This window comes from Hippoglossus stenolepis, chromosome 18 (assembly GCF_022539355.2).
Source record: "Hippoglossus stenolepis isolate QCI-W04-F060 chromosome 18, HSTE1.2, whole genome shotgun sequence".
Lineage (NCBI taxonomy): Eukaryota > Metazoa > Chordata > Actinopteri > Pleuronectiformes > Pleuronectidae > Hippoglossus > Hippoglossus stenolepis.
In genome coordinates, this window is record NC_061500.1 from 10,781,798 (window position 1) to 10,801,465 (window position 19,668).

General features: G+C 43.5%; 1 protein-coding gene across 1 annotated transcript in view; it reads left to right on the forward strand.

Moving 5' to 3' along the window:
* The window catches only part of pappaa (pregnancy-associated plasma protein A, pappalysin 1a), a 92,897-nt gene that overhangs the window by 42,218 nt on the left and 31,011 nt on the right, over positions 1-19,668 (forward strand). The window contains exons 11-14 of the mRNA XM_047344455.1: positions 12,698-12,808; positions 13,716-13,851; positions 13,991-14,204; positions 17,700-17,874. Coding sequence (XP_047200411.1) covers positions 12,698-12,808; positions 13,716-13,851; positions 13,991-14,204; positions 17,700-17,874 — 636 coding nt within the window. The remainder of the gene's footprint in view (positions 1-12,697; positions 12,809-13,715; positions 13,852-13,990; positions 14,205-17,699; positions 17,875-19,668) is intronic.

The following is a 19,668-nucleotide window of genomic DNA, read 5'->3' on the forward strand; positions in this document are numbered from 1 at the left end:
GAACAATTCTAAAGTGTGTGCGAGTGTGTCGGGGGGAGAGGTGGAAAGGTGCATCATTTCCCTCTGATCTAGTGAACAAGTCCTGTATTGGCTTTGTGTATATCTGCTTTGTTTGATGTCTAAAGACGGCGCTGATTTTGCGTGTGTGTCTGACCGTGTGTCTGAGAGAGGGAGAGTAAAGCGGGCAGCAGCGATAGGGATCTTTGCGGATGCAAGAAAGCAATAACAGCACAAGAAGGCACTTGAGGAGAAAGAGAGATCATGTATCTGCACGAAATCTCAAGTGTTATGTACTTTTGTGCGTGTGTGTGTGTGTTCGGGGCAAGGGGTACGTATTTCTATTTTAAAACACACACAACCGAGGCATGGAGGGAAACCGAGACACATCATTTATCTATTTTATAATACCACTGTGAATAGTAATCTCAATATGCAGCACTAGTGTGTGAGAGCTGAACTTTTTTTTTTTTTTTTGCTTGTATTTTGAATCTTCATGCATCAGAGGAAAACCAGGAAGGATTGATGAATGCTCCCACATTCAAACCACTGCTAATGGAGGGTCCAGCAACATAAGAATAAACCCTGTTTAGGGGCCATAAACACATACTGGCCCTGTGCACACAGTAGCTTAGTAGCCTGTGGTCCACCCGGCAGGATGTAAATGTGTGCTAGATCTTTGTGAGGATGACATACATTCATTTTTGGGTCATGGAGTCCCAGCACTAAATTACAGAAGCAGAAAACCACAGTGTAAGGAAGACAATTAGTGCCAGGAATAAGGAAAAAAAACAATGAGAGGAGGATGTTTTTTTTTTCAGGATTTTGAGAAAAGCTAAAAGTAACCAAAGGCTTAATCAAAGGAAAGGAAGATTTATTTTTTTGTATTTCAAGAATAATTCTCTAGTCCATCAAATCCACTAAGAAGAGCAACTGAGCATCACATTATTGGAATATATGGTGTAACTGCATTTGTCCTTTACCTGGTATTTCAGTTTGCATAAATGTGATCACCTCTAAATGTGATCACCTCTAAACCTCCTTCCGAACAGATGCTGTTTTTTGTCCGAATCTCTTCAAAGTTCGACACTGTTTTTGCACTAAAAGACAAAGAATTTCCTCGTTACAAAAATCGATTCTGAAGCGCAATTTGACCAATTCATCTAGACTATACATTTCGTTTGATATATTCTTAAAAGTTAGAATCAAATCTTGTAATGTCAAGTTCATGCTGAACATTTTGACGATATTCTTCATATGCGAAAATTTATATTTAGCTCGACTTTATTCTCAACATTTTGACTTATCAAATTACAAAATGAAAAAAAATCTTTCTCATCTCTTTATGTTTCTCATGCCTCATACAACAACAGTAATAATATATCAACTATCAGTGTAACAGTGACAGTGCTATAGTTCTGTTATTTGTACTTAATGAAACAGGAAGTGTAATTACAGAGAAAGAAAATCTAAAAAATTACCTGCAGATTGAGAAAATGAGGAGAGGTTGAGATTTGTAAGTTAAAATCAATATGAAAACGTACATTGTAGTTAAATGCCGTCAAACAAGAAACAATAATGAATGATATTTGGAGATAGATAATGCAATGGCTGAAATGACATATAACATAATGCTGTAAATGACTGATGGATGAAGAGATGAGGTTAGTGGGTTGTAATTGGAGGTATAACAATGTGAAATTCAGTTTGATCAACGGTCTCACTGTGGTCAAAAGAAAATACGTCACTGAATAAAAATTATTGGCCATTCACACGTTAAAATGTCCTCAAATGAGCAGTTTGATCCAATCAAAATACCATATGGACACCAGAGAATGTATGAAGTTAATAAAATTTAGACACATTAATGATCAGAAAAATGTCGACCTGCCAGTATCAAATTATATCCAGGTTTAATAGTTGTGTTGTTCTTCACCTTATGTTCCCTCTTTCAATGTCAGACTCGTGGCAAAGTGTCGTAGGGGAGCGTTTGATTTCGGGGGCTATACCAGTGAGTAGAGTAAGATGGTGTTTTAAAAGCTTCTCCTTTCTTTCTTGATCAGGCTCACACCCAGGTACGCAGTCAGACAGAAACACACACATGCACACACAGAGACTCACACACTCACAGTGCTGACTCCATGCAGGATTGTAGGGCAAGTCCATAGGGGACTGAAATGTACTACTGCTGTCTTTGTGGAGCAGAACATAATGTTCCCCGACTACCACACCATGGAATATGGCGAGCCAGCCCGACTTTCTCCAGGGGGATTGGATTGGAGAACTGGCCCTAGCAACTAACCTGTGTGTGCGTGCGTGTTTCCTGTGTGCGCTTCATCCTCGTACGTGTGCAGACTGCTTTGCCGTCATGTACATGCGTGTAGTTGAGTTTGTGTTTGCAGGGAGGGTGCATGTGCATTTGAACTTTAAGATCAAACAGGAAGCCAGGTGATTTCTCCAGAGGAGGCTGCTGCCCAGGCAATTTCTGACGAAACCCCTGGGCACCCCTGGAGAACGCTCCTCTTAATTATACATAAGCGACAGAAGGGATAACATTTTAGTCCTCTCACGCTGCAAGAAATTGCCTATATATGACGCTCACCCATCTCGAGATGTATGACAAAGACATGTGCACGAGGCCTGGATTAAATAACCTCTGCTACAGCCAGGTAAGTAATGTTTCAGAGGGGAAGGGGAGAGGGAGAGGAGAAGCGCTGTAAGAGAAATTATTCTAGACGGTAAAAACAAGGAAACAATAACTGGCCCCGTTTTGTCCCAGGTCCCAAATAAGCAGGCAGTGTGTGTTTGTGTACTCAAGTGGAGGATACATGCATACTGTATATAGGCTACTGCAGAATGTAAATACACATTTACGCACATTTTCCTCCACATAAGCGTACAAACAAACACGCGGGCAAACTCACACATACTGTTGCACAAGCCGAGGCGCACGCACACGTACATGCCCACAAAAACAAAAGCTCATACAGTAGCCGAGCTGTTGCTTTCAGCAGCACAGGAGGGCCAGCGTCTCTGGCGCTCTCTCTCCCTCTCACCAGCATTCCCCCAAACCACACAGCCCTCGTCAGGCACCGTGCCAGTGACATAAGCGTGTGGTAACATTAAAAAGAAACCTCTGGGATGGCGTTCCTTTTTCCCTTTTACTTTTCCCGTTTCAATTATTATTGTGGTTCTGCCATGTGGAAACCTCATTGTGGCTGGTGTATTTTTTTTTCGTGGCACTGATGACCCCCCCTAACATTTTCAAGCTGTTAATATGCAGGGTTTTGGCCCTGTTTTATTGAGCATAGGGGGCCACTGACTGAGGGACATTTATATTCTCCGCAGACCCATCTGTTTTCAACTTGCTGGCATTGTACGCTCCCCAATCCCTATACATTAGTTTGTGGTCTGTGTTCCCTACCACCCAGTCACTACTCATGTCTGCCCTGATGAGAATGGGATAGGTAAACTGCATAATTGCAGCCACTCACTAACTTTTACAGCCCTATTCTCAGTAGGCCATGGAAGTGGCCCATCAGTAGCCCTGGACCAATGAGACGGTGCGCTTCAGTGGGTATGGGTGGGGCTGGGTGACAGGACATTACCTCACACACCAGGCGCTCACCAGCATTCCAGTAAACCATGGGATGGTGCTTGGAAACTCATACTAGTTTCTCTCTGTTGCTCTTTCTCGTTTTCTCTCCACAAATGCCTCACAGATGCTCACTCCTGCTTCCAATGCTCTGGCTTCGAATTTTTATGTTCGCCTTTAACAAAGAGCGAAAGAGGAGCGCAATATACAAAATACCTGTTGATGGAAATAAACACATTTCAGGAGGTTCCGTGATGGGAAAATAATCCTCTCATGACGTCCTTTCCTGTATTTGCATGTGTCCGAACATTTCCAACAAACTAGGTCAGCGGAGTAATGCAACAGGATGTGAAACAAACAATAAACTCCACAGGTAACGCTCGGCCCCTGGTGCGCCGGCGCTTACGCCACTGATGACCCCGGGTGACTCAAAATGAAACCACGTTTTAGCTGTTGCTGTAATTACATTTACAGCCGAAGTGAATGACTGAACGAAGGCGAGAGCCATGCCCAAAATATTGAGACTCGAAAGGCAGTCAGGGTTGGAATCGTTTTGGGAAATGGGAACATGCAAATTGGTGTTGACAAGGGGGATTGTGGGAAAGTTGTTTGACAGAGATGAATTCCAACAACAGAAATGTTCTTACAAGCCAGTCCACCGATGATATCTAGCAGCGATGTGTTTTCTCTCTGCCACATTGTACATAGAATGTGAGGCATTATGTTGTCATGATGGCGTCCTCGTGTCTGTCTGCGTGTAGATGCGATACATTCTCATGATCGCTGTTTCACAACTCAACAATACAGAACCCAAGCTTGTACTTAATTGTTTTCGTAGCATCCTGCTGAAAACCAGTATTAAAACAAAGAGATTTCCAAGAAACTGCTGCGTCAGGTCGTATATTCATAACACATGTGGTTTGTCATTGTAATGTATCATGTGTGTTAATGTAAAACTGTACCTACCAGTTTAATTACTGGTCTCTTTTGGTGTGGAATGGCTTCATACTGAGGAATCTCGGCACCCATCGGCTATTGTCCGATGACGTACTTGCATCTGGGGGCAATAACGAATATTTCGGGGCTTCCTGTTTGCTATACACAGTTCGACTTGTTTCTTTTATCACATGAATCGCACATTTTTCCACAGAAAGTACAAATAGAGATACTTTTTGGATATGTTTTGGGTCCAGACGACATTTTTGGCTCTTCTCTATTAACAGCTCTATGCCTATGAGTGCAGATAAATTAAAAAGCTGACGCATTTCGGTCGAGTGTGTTCCGCCTCGTTTCCTCCTCATATGGACTGTTTACTTGCGGGCAACCAAAGCCTGCTCAAAAGTGATTGGTCGAACAAAAAAAAGAAGGAACCAGGAAGCTTCCGGCCCCAAGGTCACCTCCAGATTCTGGATATTGTATTTAGAAATGACAAAATGAGAGAAAATGACGTTGAAGAAAAACGAATTTCCCTCTCTGCTGTTTCTTTCTGTTGTGCTAGTGTCGTAAAAGTTGAGTTAAGCGCTACCTCCGGCTCCTGCGCTGTCCTCTCGTGTTTGGAGGATACAGGAAGGACCTTTGTGGGGCCTCCTAAATGTTTGAGGGGCTCAATAGTTTTTTTTTTCAAGAACATATGGCCCATGTTTGTGTGCGTGTCAGTGAGGTTTATTGATTTGAATCCAAGATAGGACATTTTGAAAATCTGGAGACTTCAACATCAGTCGCCGAGCCAAGGTGGGCGTAGCGTGTGCGTGTGTTTGTATTCCAGCCTGTGCATGTTTGTACATGGATATGTGTTATGTGCAGGCACATGGCTCTGAAGAGGTGACCTAACTTCATCCTGGCACCAGCTCTCCATCACAAGGGGAAAAGCTGTAGTTGAGGTACATTATGTTATTAGAGCCATTATTATTGTCATTACTCTGTCTTTACTAACAGCGGCGCTCACTATTTCCCCCCGGTTTCGGAGTTTATGTTTTGTTTTATGATGTCAATGAACGCTTTTACAGTACAGACATATTCTCACAGTAATGAGTCTGACAGTTGCACTCTCGTTCTCCTCACCTTTATCTCCTTTGCTTTCCCCTTGGCTCAAGACACTTAGAGCTCGGCTTTTATCTGAAGTGGTGATTTACAAACACAGACCAGTCTACAGACCAGGAGTTGGCTGTTGTCTGCCAGTCTGACTAGCCAGCTGGTACAAATTAAGACCATGTGTGTTTGTAAGCGTGCGTGCGTGCGTGTGTGCGTGCGTGCGTGCGTGCGTGTGGTGTGTGTTTTTTTAGTTAGATGTTGAACTCATCTCCTCAGTGTTGCTGTGACTGTTTTCCAAGGAAGGTGAGAAGTTGTTTTGTTCAACACAGACATCTCAGCATTTGACTTACGTACCTCCAGCAGCCACTGCAGTGTCCCTGTTGTAAATCACAATAATGGGGCTATGTGTTTAGAATGAGTAAGAAAATAAAAGCGTCTCTCAGATCTTAAGTTGTTGTTGTGTTGTCCTGCTAAATCATTGGCCCAACAGTAACACAACCCTTTTACAAGACGTATTACACATTAGGAACATTAGATTCTTTTGTTACTTGTAAGAATTTTAATCATCCGTTTTCTTTTACCTCATAAACAACAGATCTACCATATCCTCCCCTTACCTTTTCCAACTGAGAGATTTTATGATCGACTCTCTGGGCCGTTTCTTTTTGTCAACGGTTCCTGCCGTGATATTACAGTTGTAATCGTGCAAATCGTTCTACGGTCTGCCGGCAGGTGGTATATTTTATAGGCAGAACAGATTGAAGTAGGGCAAACAACAACAGGTCTTGGTTAAGATGCGTACGTGCTGTTTGCTTTACTCCGTTTCCAAAGTTTGTTTTTCCCTTTTCCGTACGATCCAGACAAACTCAGTGGCTGAATGGGTGGAAATTTAGTTTCCACCTTTCCCTCTTTTAGGTTTGGTCTATGACCTGAGCTTGGCCTTTCTTTTGGTTCTTTGCAAACATGATTACATCGGTGTTATATTACAAGAACACGCCAATTTTTTGTGTGTTGTCTTTCATGTTGCAGTTAATCTTTGTGTGCACACGAGGGACTCTGAATTCAACACCTTAGAAGGATACAGTAAAAAAAATAAAATTTGTTTTCCTTCCCTTGTTTTTGGATGATAGAAAATTCCTGATACTACAGTGGCACTGAGTAGAGCATGTAATGTAATGCCAAGGCCTGACAGTCCCCTTAAATCCAATCAAGCTGCAGCAATTTTCACACACATATATATATATAGATATCAGTCTCGTAAAATGTGAGATTTTTTTTAATCAAGATCCATGAATCATTCCCGGGGAAATTCGTGAAAATGTCAAAAAAAAAACGCTCTTACAAAGTGAAAGAAAAATCCTGCATCTGCTCCTTTGTCCACATCCACGGCATGCGTCCATCTTGGCCCATGTCCCGTCCTTCTACCAAGTTTCATAAAAATCCTTCCAGCAGTTTTTGCACAATCCTGCTGAAAATCCCCAAAACAAACCAACAGACATGCAGGGGTGAAAGCATATCCTCCTTGGCCGAGGTAATCAGGGGCCGGCTGATTGATCGGGACCTGCGGTGAGACTGTGATAAAGGAAATCAACATCTGCTTTTGATTTAGATTTGTCTCATTGGATTCAGATGATGTATTAGCCATAAAAGTTTAGTTTTTAAATCCTGCTGTTTCTGAGACGGATTATGAAGTGAGGCAATCCAGAGCCAAAGGCACGGAGAGAAGCAGACCGTGTGTTTGTCAATAACAGGTACAGTCTCTAAGCTAGACTTATTTAACACAGTGATAGTTGTGCAGATGTTGGCGTAAAGGTGCTTATGCTGCAGCCACACTTGTATAAATGGTTATAGCAGCTTTTGCATATTGCCAATTGAAGCCACATGTTGTGAGCTTGCACTTTTGTGTAAAATTATCAGGTTTGGTTACTGAACCTGTGATTAAGTGGGTGCTACAAATGTTTCTGGACTCCTCTTCCTCAGTTCTGGGTGCATTAATCAATGCACGTGCCTTTTAACTTCTTTAGGGACTTATTGTTGAAAATGCACCTTGAATAACATCTGATCAAAGTACACAGGAGAACACATTTTCAACTGGAGCTTTCCAAAACATTAAAATGTTGAGATGAAAATTTCGGTGCTGATATTTTACAGCATTATTTACCTTATTATTATATGTAAATAATTCAGGGGTGGTACGGTGAGTCAGTGGTTTGCACGGCCCGCCTCGCAGTAAGAAGGTTCCGGGTTTGAACATATCAGCCATTCTCATTTTCTCCAGGTGGCAAAGGCATGCTGCTTAAGTTAGCTGGCTACTCCAAATTTCACATAGGAGTGAATGTGAGCGTGGGAGATTGTTTGTTTGTATGATGGAGGGGTGAGATGTTCAGGGTGCACCTCGCCTCTCACCCATGGATCAGCTGGGACTGATAATAGATGGATGGAGTAAATCATATAAAATGTGTTTTAATGTTCTGTAATTCCACAATATTCAATCCTAAATTTTAATTTAGATTTCTAGTGTAACGCATTTTCTTAAAAGCACATCTCAAATTCAAGCCTTTTCTACACTTGACCATCTGCAGTGACTTCTCTATTTTGATATTTCACCTTCAGAAGGTTGTTTCCCTGCACATGAATAAACATGAACTGGCCTGATCACACAGAAATGCAGATTGTCCTCTGGACCTGTCTTCAAGAAAGTTGGACTGGAATTTTTCTAACGAATGTGAAAGTAAACTCAGGCCCTGCTCAGATCTGGTATTAACATCTGTCTTGGGCGGACAGCTCTAAGTACAGGAGTGGAAGCAGCCAAGATGCATTGTGGATGCATTTGAGATCCGATCACTCAGACCGCATTCGGAGGTGGTCTGGGACGCTCTGTGGTCACATTCTTTCAGCTGTGTGGACGTAAACCTGTCCAGGGCCACACCGACGGACCGCCTACTCAGCTGACATCCTCCGATCCGTTTTCATGATGAACTTACAGTATTTTACATTTATTTACTACCTCCGCCACAGTAATGACATTGTCTGTTTCTTTTACTATTTCAAATGAGCAAAATCCTAAAACTGTGTGAAGCGCATTGATCTGCTCAGCCGCTCCTGTATCCACTCTCCCTCCCTCCCTCTCACACACACACACACACACACACACACACACACAGACACACACACACACACACGCTGACACATTAACAACCCCCCTGCCATAGTCAGACTGAGAAGAAACAACATCATTTGATCTCTGCGAACAGAAATGACGTGCGTGTGTGTTTGCACATAGAGCGGCGCAGTGAGACCCGATCACAAGTGGCCGCTTGAGACACATACGGGGATAAATTCTAATTCCAGGTGCGAACTGAGGAACTAAGAGGTGTTCACTTGTGATCGAATGACCCGAGACAAATGTTAATAACAGGTCCGAACCGGGCCTAGGATGCTGAAGTATGTGAAGTTCTAATAAAATATGTGTTCGGTGTTTGCGATCATGGACCTGAGCCTTTAGATTTATGTCGGAAACTAAGATGTTTCTGATCAAACAGGAGCCAAAGTAATGGGAATACCAAACACAGCTGAAAATGGACTTTAACCACACGCATGAGGAAGTTGTCAAGAGCGAGAGGGGGGGCGGGGTGAGAGAGGAGAGAAAAAACGTCTTTGAAAAAAAGAGGAAAGGGCTTGAATGGTACTTTTTTTTAATCATGATGCAGTTGGTAGAACCATCAAATCACAAAAAGACGGTCGTGGGTTTGAATCCAGAACTTTCTCCCAGTGCCTGTTTACGTTTCTCCTCCTCCTCCGTCCTCCTGCACTCCAAAAACATGCCTTGTTTTTCTCCATGGCTACATCCACACTACTCCATTTTAATTTTCAAACGCTTCACTGTCGTACACACTGCCTCAACGCTGCAGGCCCCGTTTTAGTTTGCAAAATCCGGGGCTGCATCGTAGTATGGATGGGCCAAAATTAAGACATTTGGAAATGATGACGCATCTGTTTCCATGTGACTTGAATACTAGTGGTGAAAGCAAAAAGTTGTAAACACCCACAGTCAGTAACAGTTCCACGTTGGTCCATGAAAAGAAATCCCTCGTCTTACTTTTCACCATTTTTGTTTCCCATTCGTAGTATTTTCTGAAAACATGCACGGATGGATAAATGGACAAAATAAAATAACAATAAAACACAGTTAAACAGCTAACACGGAGTGATTTGACTCTTGCCATTGCATTGTGTGGAGGTTGGAGGAAGTGTACGAGCCACAGGGAGACTTGTGAATTACCTCCTACTGGTGTGATGCTTTGTGGGGGGTGTTTGCTCCAGGCCAAGGGTTTTTGGCATGCCAAGCAGTGTTTGTCTGTCTCAAACGGTAGGTTGTTAGAAAAACACACCAGGAGATGAGGGGGAGGAAAAGGGTGAGAGGAGGAGGGGTGTGGAGGGAGGTGTAGCTGCGGTGCCACCTGTGTTTACATGAATAAGTCATCAGTTTGCACATGGAAATGGTTTTGTCACCTGCCACGCCAGCGAAGGGTTAGCAATGGAAACAGCTCCTCTCGACTCGGAGTCATTAGCAGACCCACAGTCGCTCCAAAGCATATTGGTTAATTAAGTCATCCAGTCGGGGAGAGTCACACAGAGCGGCGTGTTTTTTTTGTTTTTTTTGTCTGGACCAAAGAAAGCAATGGGCTGGGAAGCATTATATACGCTTGAGTGAAATGAAAACGAATTGAAATCTAAATTTGTTGCTCTGTTTGTTAATTAAAATGTAGCAAACGACTCTGTTTGCTGTCTACGCGGAAATCTGAGGTCACGTGAGTGAGAAGGTACGTCTGCTCAACCGGGGCCAAAGTCTCGTGGCAAACTGACCTCAGGTGTTTCTCACCTGCATTTTTCGCGTTTGTGCCACTTCAGCTCTCGGCAGAAAAGGTCACGTCAACAGATCCAGGGGACAGATATATGGACATATAGCTGGTCTGGCCAGATTTCCATGGTGGCAGGAATCTTACAGCAGCCTCCCCAGCAAAATTCTCATGTTACCGGTGTCTCATTTCACCAGCTCAGGGCAACGGGCGAAACTCGCCGTCCTTGGGCATCTGCCCTCTCTCCCCTTTGTCGGTGTTTATCTACTGCTCCGTAACCTTTCACCACCCATTACTTTTCTTTTTCTGTCTAAATGCAGAATATCATGCCAGCATAGTTTATGAGGAGATAATGTGTGAGATAAAAATCCTGGAGGGGGTCCTTTAAGCAATAATAATAATTATTGTTATTATCGTAGATCATTTTCTAAAACATATTGATTATTGAACAAGATAAAAAAAGTCATAAAACTATAATACAAAAAAAACATGCAGCCAGTTAAAAAACATGAATGAAAACATGATGTAAAATAGAAATGATTATATAAAAAACAGATTTACAGTAGAAAAGCCTTCCCGTTGAAGTGCGTTTAGAGGATGGTTTTAAAAGAGGGGTTCTGAGTTTGCTATAGGTTCAGGTAAGAGGGTCCTACCTCAGAAAGGAAGGCAGCAGAAGGGCTAAAAAGGTCATAAGTAGTTAGTGAGATTTTAAAAAATGCTCTTACAGGTACAGCAGCTATAGCGTAGCGTTGCAACATGATATCTTCTTATCTCTTAGAATTCTGGCAGTGGAGTTTGGACCCGGCCGGAGACGAGAGATGGCTTTTTGGCTGAGCCCCAGAATAATGAGGGGACTCTGTCATCGTAGGATTAATGATGACTGTATATTATAGTTTTATATTGAGTTCTATTCCCTTTACTCTTAAAGCCTCGCCATTATCACTGCTTCTGATAGGGGGACGGAGTGGTAAGGTGAGACGTTCGGCTTCCAGTCATCATTCTTTAGCTGTTTAGCTATGATTGATAAATTTAGCTTGATAAGTATTTATCAGTGGTTACATACTGTAATCTATCATTTTATTAATGGACTAATTACAGTATATCTATGTAGTACTAATACATATTTTCATTACATCTTAGATCAACTCACATGTGCTTCTCTGGGTCTGTGTACTCTGCAACAACAGCAGCAGTTTGTATTAAGGTTAATACATAATTTAGTTTGCCTGTTTGTTGCAAGCATGCAACAGGCGAGTAAGGCTGGGATGCTGAGTCAGTGAAGGGAATCTGCCGAATGTTAAGGAAACGCTAAAGCTGTACCGCTGTGTGACAATTGAGGCACAAGAGAGAATCATAAAAACTCTGATGGTTTAAAAACCCCAGCACCTTGTTCCTCCATAACAGCAGAGGTTGGTGTGAGGAAGATTCAGAAGAAGAGCAGTGTCATGTGACGTGTGCGACGCATGACAGGGCACTGGGTTTGTTGACGGGACACAAAGAAACAGCGCTGCACAGAACACACGTCAGCCGCACACGTCAGCCGCACACGTCAGCCCCAACAGCTGACACACAGCAGACAGTTGTGGAAAAAAGAGAAGTCGCAGAATTGTCCAAAGGGCACAACTGTAACCAATTGTAAGGTTTTTTATAGATGTATGTAAGAAACACACCACTTAGCTACGTAGCTGATTTAACTTTAACAGAATATCTGACTTTAACAGAATTTGAGCGTGTTGTCTTCTGAACTTAGGACTGTGTTCCTCCCTCTAACTTTGAGTCGGATTCTGATGAAAGGTGAGAGAAAGGTGGAAGCTCCTCGTAATTGTCAACAGGAGCAGATGATAGGAACAGAGCGTCTCCGAGTGTAATCGCCTGTTAGCTTGAATAATTAGATAGAACAAAAGGTACTTTTGCAACATTACATCATTATTTGCATAATCCATCTATTTCTGTATATTTCATGAAATAAGCTACAAAAGTCAGACTCAGTGGATCACACGGTGTACCGCAAGTTTAGAAAACCCAAGATGTCATACCATGAGCACTTTCTTTGCTAAAGTGTTCCCCTTTCGTATCTTACATTTGTCTCTTCGTCTTTACACAAGCAACATTATGCAAGCGTGCTATAAATTAAAAAGAAAAACTGCTTCTATCTAGAAAAATACAAACAAAAATAACAAATTTTCCTGTTCCTTTTCTTTTAATGTTTCCTCAGACGTGTCAGTCCAAGGTGTTTGATCTGTCCGACGGCGTGTCGCAGTACGCGTGGTTCCCCTGCCGTGACGCCCATGACTCCGCCTGGGGATATCCCAGCTATTGGCTCAAGGTGAGACCTACTGCATATCCATTAAATATGGCTCTGGCGGTATCGAAAACGATGCATTTTGTTGCAGTGCTCTGGTATTTGAAGAAATACACATATTGGCCTGGTGGGTCAGGGTTTGGGGTATATGTAAGGGGTAGATTAAGGTTATAGGGTTAGAGTTTGCCATTATTATATTATTATTATCAAACTGCTATGCTGTCACCTTATATTGATGCAACGTAAGAGGGCTAAGTAATATGTACTAGACCAGCTGTAGATCCTGAAGGTTTGCATAACAGACTTTAAACGTGGCTTATTCTTTCTTCCAGCTTTAACACCAGTGTTGTCTGTATTAGTCCATATTGGTTCTGCTCTTGTGAAGCCTTGGCGTATGCCACTGTTTCTACAGCTAACCCTAACCCCTGACCTTCTGTCATTGGTTTTATTTTACAGCACCTGTTGCAAAAAAAAAAAGGATCCATATTAATGGGGAGTTTTATTGCTTTGTAAAGAGGTCCACATGATTAATGATCCTCCGATTTTATGGTTTCAATGATTCATTCTATCCGACGCCTGATTTTCACTGGAAAGTCTTAGTTGTTAAAAGGATGGCCCAATGACAGTAATTTAAAGGGGCGTGCCAACATAAAAAGAGGAATCCTTCCAAGTCAGGAAACAATATTTCAGATATATACACGGTGACATTCTTCTAGGACGATTTCACTGTCATCACTTTTTATTTATTATTTTCAGACATACATAGTTACATTTAGAATTGAAATATCATTCAAATTGGGACAAAAAGTAGACGAAATATCCAGATTTTGATAGGATTCAAATACAAATATGAATATCTGCAGGCAGCACTGAGGAATGGATTTCAAGTACTAACACTTTATGCTTAACTTTACCCTTATTCTTCACTCAGGCCCACTTTTCTCATCCCATGGTGGCAGCAGCGGTGATTATACACCTGGCTGCTGATGGGACTGGCTACCTTGACCAGACTCAGTGTAACATCACGGTTCAGCTCGTGGACACTAAGGAGGGCATCCACAGTCTGGGTGAGTCTTATAGCTTTAGATCGGGTTGAGCCTTGACCCAACTCGCTGGGCAGACTGATGCAGAATGAGACCCCCCCCCCTTCAAGTGCTTGTGTTTCCCTTCTGTAATGTTTTTATTCTATCAACACCTACCCCACAGGGGAGTGGCGCCTCAGCTGCCGCACCAACCCCCTGGTGATCCCTGTGAACCATGACCTGTCAGTGGCCTTCTACCACACCAAGGCGATCGTGGTCATGTTCGCTTCTCGCCTCGTCGCCATCTCGGGTGTAGGTCTGCGCTCCTTCCAGTCCTTTGACCCCATCACGATAAGTGGTTGCCAGAGCAATGAGATCTACAACCCCACAGGACAGAGGTGAGACGGGGGAATGTATGGGAAATGGAACACTGGTGCCCATGAGGCTTAAATGAGGCTCACACACAGAGATATGCATACACAGACGATTAGAACAAACTAATGCAATTCCCGTTCTAAACTGTTTGGAATGGGCTGTTTGCTTGATCTGTGGTGATGCTGAAACTGTCAAAGTGACCTTCAGTAATTGAGCCATGTCGGGTAAAGACCTGCTGTAGGACTCAGCCTACAGAACCATGAAGCTGCACCCCCGCTGCTGCACAAAGAGCTGTTCACCTGTTTACTGAAAGTTTGGTGAAGGCTCAGTACGTAGAACCCTGAACTTGAGACTCACTTGTTGTTGCTGTTGTCCCAGCTGCAACTGCTAAAGAGCACTTTTTGCCTGTTTAATCAAAGTTTATTAATATTGACCTCAAACACAACATATCTTCTCCGAAACCTTAAGAGCAGATTTACTCTACATACACACACTTTGCGAGTCAAGGGTACCGTTCACGCGAAAACCAGAGACATAACATTCTCGGAGCTGTGTGTGTATCTCTGCGTATTCGAGAGTCTTGTGTTCGGTAATGCAGCCAACAAGCTGTGTAATGTCAGATGTCTGCCCAAAGTTACAGCTGAACTGTAACAGTAAAACTTTCAAGGTAACGATCATAATATCACTTTAAATTTACAATCAGTTTGGACCGCCTGCTGAGGTCTGCGAATTTCCAACATTAGTGCAGCCTCGCTGCCTCCAGCACTAATCTTGTTTACCTTCCTTTGTATTGGCTGAAGTGCACACGAGTGCTTAAAAATATCCCTTTGAAAAGTCCTGCCAAAATACACATGTTTCTCCCGTAATAGTTTCTGTATCCCTTAAAACTATGCTGAGGTTGTCGGCTGCGATGTTCGGAGCTCTAAGCAGAAAGTTAAATAAATAAACTGTCGATCAGGATTTAAAGGTGATGCTCAGTGTCTGGCAGTATTTTATATTTGGACATTTCTTGTGTGATGAATAAAATGCTGCAGTGCCCGAGCCAGAAAATAAAAGACGATCAAATTGAACCCCCCGCTGTCAGTAAAAAGCTCTTTTAATTTTTGATGACATCTGTAAGAGCTGTTGGCAATGCCACCAAGACAATTAACACCTATTTAGCTGTTAACTGACTATTTGGAGTCTCCTGTGCCGTTAATTTTAACTACAAACCATCAAGCCCGTCCTCACAAACAACCAGACCACACACACACACACACACACACACACACACACACACACACACACACACACACACACACACACACACACACACACACACGCAGAAGGAGTCACAATTTACCAATTTCCACACCACTGTCATGCATGAGACGGTTCGTACTGACGACGCTCCCTCAGCCCTTTCAACAAGAAATGCGCTAATAAACAGCACAATACACAAAAGAGTGCATGGTCGGGGGTCTGTGTGGGGAGATAGAGCTGTTTGTGGCTTTTGTTGTGTGCCAGTGAGACATCCAAGAGCACCTAAATAGATTAAAACTATTGTGTATCTGCATAAGCCAGGAAATTGCTTCGGTACAGCTCACACACACACGCACGCACGCACGCACGCACGCACGCACACACACACACACACACACACACAGACAGACTAACAGACTAGTTGCTCTCTCCGAGTTCTCGCTTTCTCCACTTTCCCTTTTTTCTCCACTTTATCTAATATCCAGAGGCTCTTGAATACGATCATGTTTATGTGATGGAAAGTCAAGGAGACATGTCCATTTATCTCCAGACGGTTTTGACTCAGCCACGCTACAAGCCGAGTTTCATAATATGGTAGTGTGATCGGTTGTTTTTCACCGGACTGTCTTTGCATCTGGACAGAATCCTGGCTCTCCCTGTCATAGATCACATATTCTTTTTCTTTGATCAAGTCCAATTCATCATCTGCATTTTGTCGTCTACATCCAGTTTACTTTCCAAATTTCCTTATCTCCCCTCTCCGGGGTTTTTCCCCCCCCCCGTTCCGTCTTCCCTTCCTGTATTCCCACTCCATCCCATCTCAACTCCTCCTCCTCTTCCCCCCTTAATCATATCCATCATCCGCGCTTTCGTCCCATCCTTTACTTTCACATCATCTCCCTTTCCCTCGCGCTGTTTGCCATCTCCTCCTTCTCACGTCTCCCCTTTCTGTGCCTCCTGCTCCCGCGTTCCCTCTCTCTTTCTCCTGGGCTGAGCGGCACATTTCCCGTAATACTTGTGCCGCCACAAAACACCACATCCCCTTTTCCCTAAGTTGTTAACAACAGGAGCTATTAACATGACTCAGTCTTATGTTACTCGTCTGCAAGCACATGCATATATATATGTTTTCCCTTTTGTCTTTTTCACACCTTTTTTCCTCCCTTAAAACTCAAATTGTATTTTCTTTCCACATCAGGACTTGTCAGAGTTAGTTTTTTTTAAGCGTGCACAGGATATTCACACTGCTCTGCTCTCCCTCTGCTTTTCTATTCTTCACATACTGTTTTATTGTGCTGTATACAGTAGTTCTCATGTGCAGCGGAGGAGGAAAGTTTTCCAGGTGGTTAATTGTAATTTATGTCAGAAATTCCAAAGTGACTAGCAGAAAAACCACAAGGAGATTTTGTTCCAAGCCAAAGTGTCCACAGGCTTCCCTGGTCTGTCCTCAAAAACCCTGCACGTACGGCGCGGCTGCTCACGGGCCTGATAAACGGTCTTCACCTGCTCGGCTCCGCATCCTGTCAAGACGACTGTTTTGATTATGAGCTTCGAATTTTACTGAGAGCTCATTTAATGCTTTGCTTAAGTGCCTTCTAACACCAGTGAAGTCGGACACGAGGGATAATATACCACAGTTAAGGTTTAAAAGTAAAAGTCTGAACAGAAGCAGGGAAACAACTGGACGGAGGGAGCAAAAATAGAGATTCCATTTGTGCAGGAGTGAGTTTAACAATGTTTCTCCAGACCTGTATTTTCTTACATCCTCTCTCTCTCACCTTCTTTCCCTCTCTCTCTCTCTATCCCTCTCTCTCCCTCTTTCTTCCTAAGGTAACCCTATACTGTAGAATGTGGACTGTTGTAAAAAAGGTGCCTTGGGCATCCAAACATTCCAGGAGCATTAAATGCCTTCTCCATCAGGCTACCAACACGAGGCTGTGGCCAAAGCGCTGCCACTGTAGCCTGCACGTAATACATCCTGTCCATCTCGAGCCGCACTCTGTCATGCACGCGGCTGTCCCTCCTGTCATGCGCACACAGCAAACACGCCGATCTTTTCTCCATGTGGTTTATTGATTTGATATGTTAAACAGTCATTGATGGATGGATGTTGTTGACTTTGTGAGCAGACGTGTGACCGTGTACGGTCTGCAGTGTTATTTCATACACCGAATTTATGTTGGTTGTAACTTTGAATGTGGTTTTTTACTTTATTTCTCTCTCTCCCTCTCTCCCTTTCTTTTACCCCCCTCACACACACACACACTCCCTCATAGTTGTGTACATTATTCCTGCGAAGCCATTGACTGCCAGGAACCTTTAATCCGCAATGCAGAGCTCAAGTGCAGTAGCACTGGTCGCCACTTCTACAACGGGGACCGCTGCACCATATTCTGCAACTCTGGCTACGGCCTGCAAATCCACCAGGACGATGACATCATCAAGAGCCAGGTAGGCGCACTGCTACACACATGTTTTTAAATGTGCACGGGCAGTTAAAGCGCTCAGAGCTTAAAGGGGGCACATGGATGCATAAGTGTACACATGCAAAGTGCAAAAGCATCTCTGCAGCATATGGGAAAGATGCGTGCAAACGTGAATCTGTGAACGCACACATGAACACGCACTCATGCGAACTCGAGTACACAAGTGGCCACAAGAGAGGTGCTCTCTCTGCTCTCCTCCCTATCGCTGCGTTTTATTTTGCCACCTGCAAAAGCCAGGCTCGGCAAGGCGAGCCTCCTGGGAGGATGACATCATGGACATCCAGGTAGATACGTGCTGCACTGAGGAGTGGAGATGCCCCAGCCTCCTCCTCCTCCCCCTCCTCCTCCTCCTCCCTCCTCCTCCTCCTCCTCCTCCTCCTCCTCCTCACACACACACACACACACGTACACACAAACAAGCACACGCAAACAAGCACACGCACACGCACAAAAGCATGCACACACAAGCATGCACACGCGACACATCCCCAGAACAAGCACAGACATAATAGTGTTTAGTCTCTTGCTGAGCATGCCGCACCATCACCTCAAACAGTCACTTTGTATCGCTACTCCACTGGGACGATGACATCACCACATAGTGTCCACTCCCTCCCTCCCTCGCTGCTGCTCGCTCCCTCCCTCCCTCCCTCCATCCCTGCTCATTCTGCACACATTGAAGTCCCTGTTAAAGGGCAGAGTTTTGCTACCGCTCTCAGCACAGCAGCGCACATTAAATGCTTCCATATAGATACCAACTCATGCACATACATTAAAGTGTCGACCATCCCCAATGCGTAAAACGGGACATAGACGCGGTACACAAACGGCCGAATGCGCGCCACAAGTAAACAAACAAACGGGGGAGTTGACACCATATCGTAAACCTTGAGGATTGGGGCCAAGCTGCTGTAAAGGCCACATAAACACTTTATCCTTCTCCGTGGCTCTGTAAAGCAGTCTGCAAGACAATCTATTAATGCTTCCACAGAGAGATGAGGAGTTCAAAGAACGATGTAAATTTTGTTTTTTCAGTGTGGAAAAAAACATGCCCGTGCTCAAAATCTGTTACTGGTTTTAATGTTGTGGCAGATCGGTGTATATCCATTTTATGGCTTCAATAATGTTCAGTGGCTACATTGCTTGATGAAGTCCAAAACACACGGATCTATCCCAACACTAAGAAGGTTTTTGTGCTTGCTGCTGATGTAGTCCTGAAATGAAGCACGGAGCACGGGCACCAAGCTGCTACAGGGAAAAACTGGATTGGAACCCAGCAGTCTCCTTATGAAACCACATTTAAATCCATCAGATCCTGATTTTTATTTGGATCCAAAACAAACTGCACGGATTTAATAATATCAGTCCCCTTAGCATGCCAGATTCTTTTCTATGAGGCATCAACAAAAGTGTCTTGCATTGTTAAAGAAAGTGAAAAAATGTATTCCTGGATTCGCCCCCCTGATCCGGAGCCGCACCAAAGTTTAATGGGCTCTTTCTCGACTCATATCGCATCTTTCCACAAGTTTCGTGGTTATCCGTCCTGTCGTTTATTCGTAATCTTGCTCATAAACAAACCAACCAACAAAACAAACAAATGGACAGGATGAAAAACACAACCCCCCCTTTGGCGAAGGTAAATATTGCGTGTCCCCAATTTTATGTCAATGGAAATAAAGAGAGATTTAAAATTTTTAAACTATATATTTTTTGTCAATTAGTGTCTAATGATGTCCGCTGTCTTGTCTTAGTCACAGGA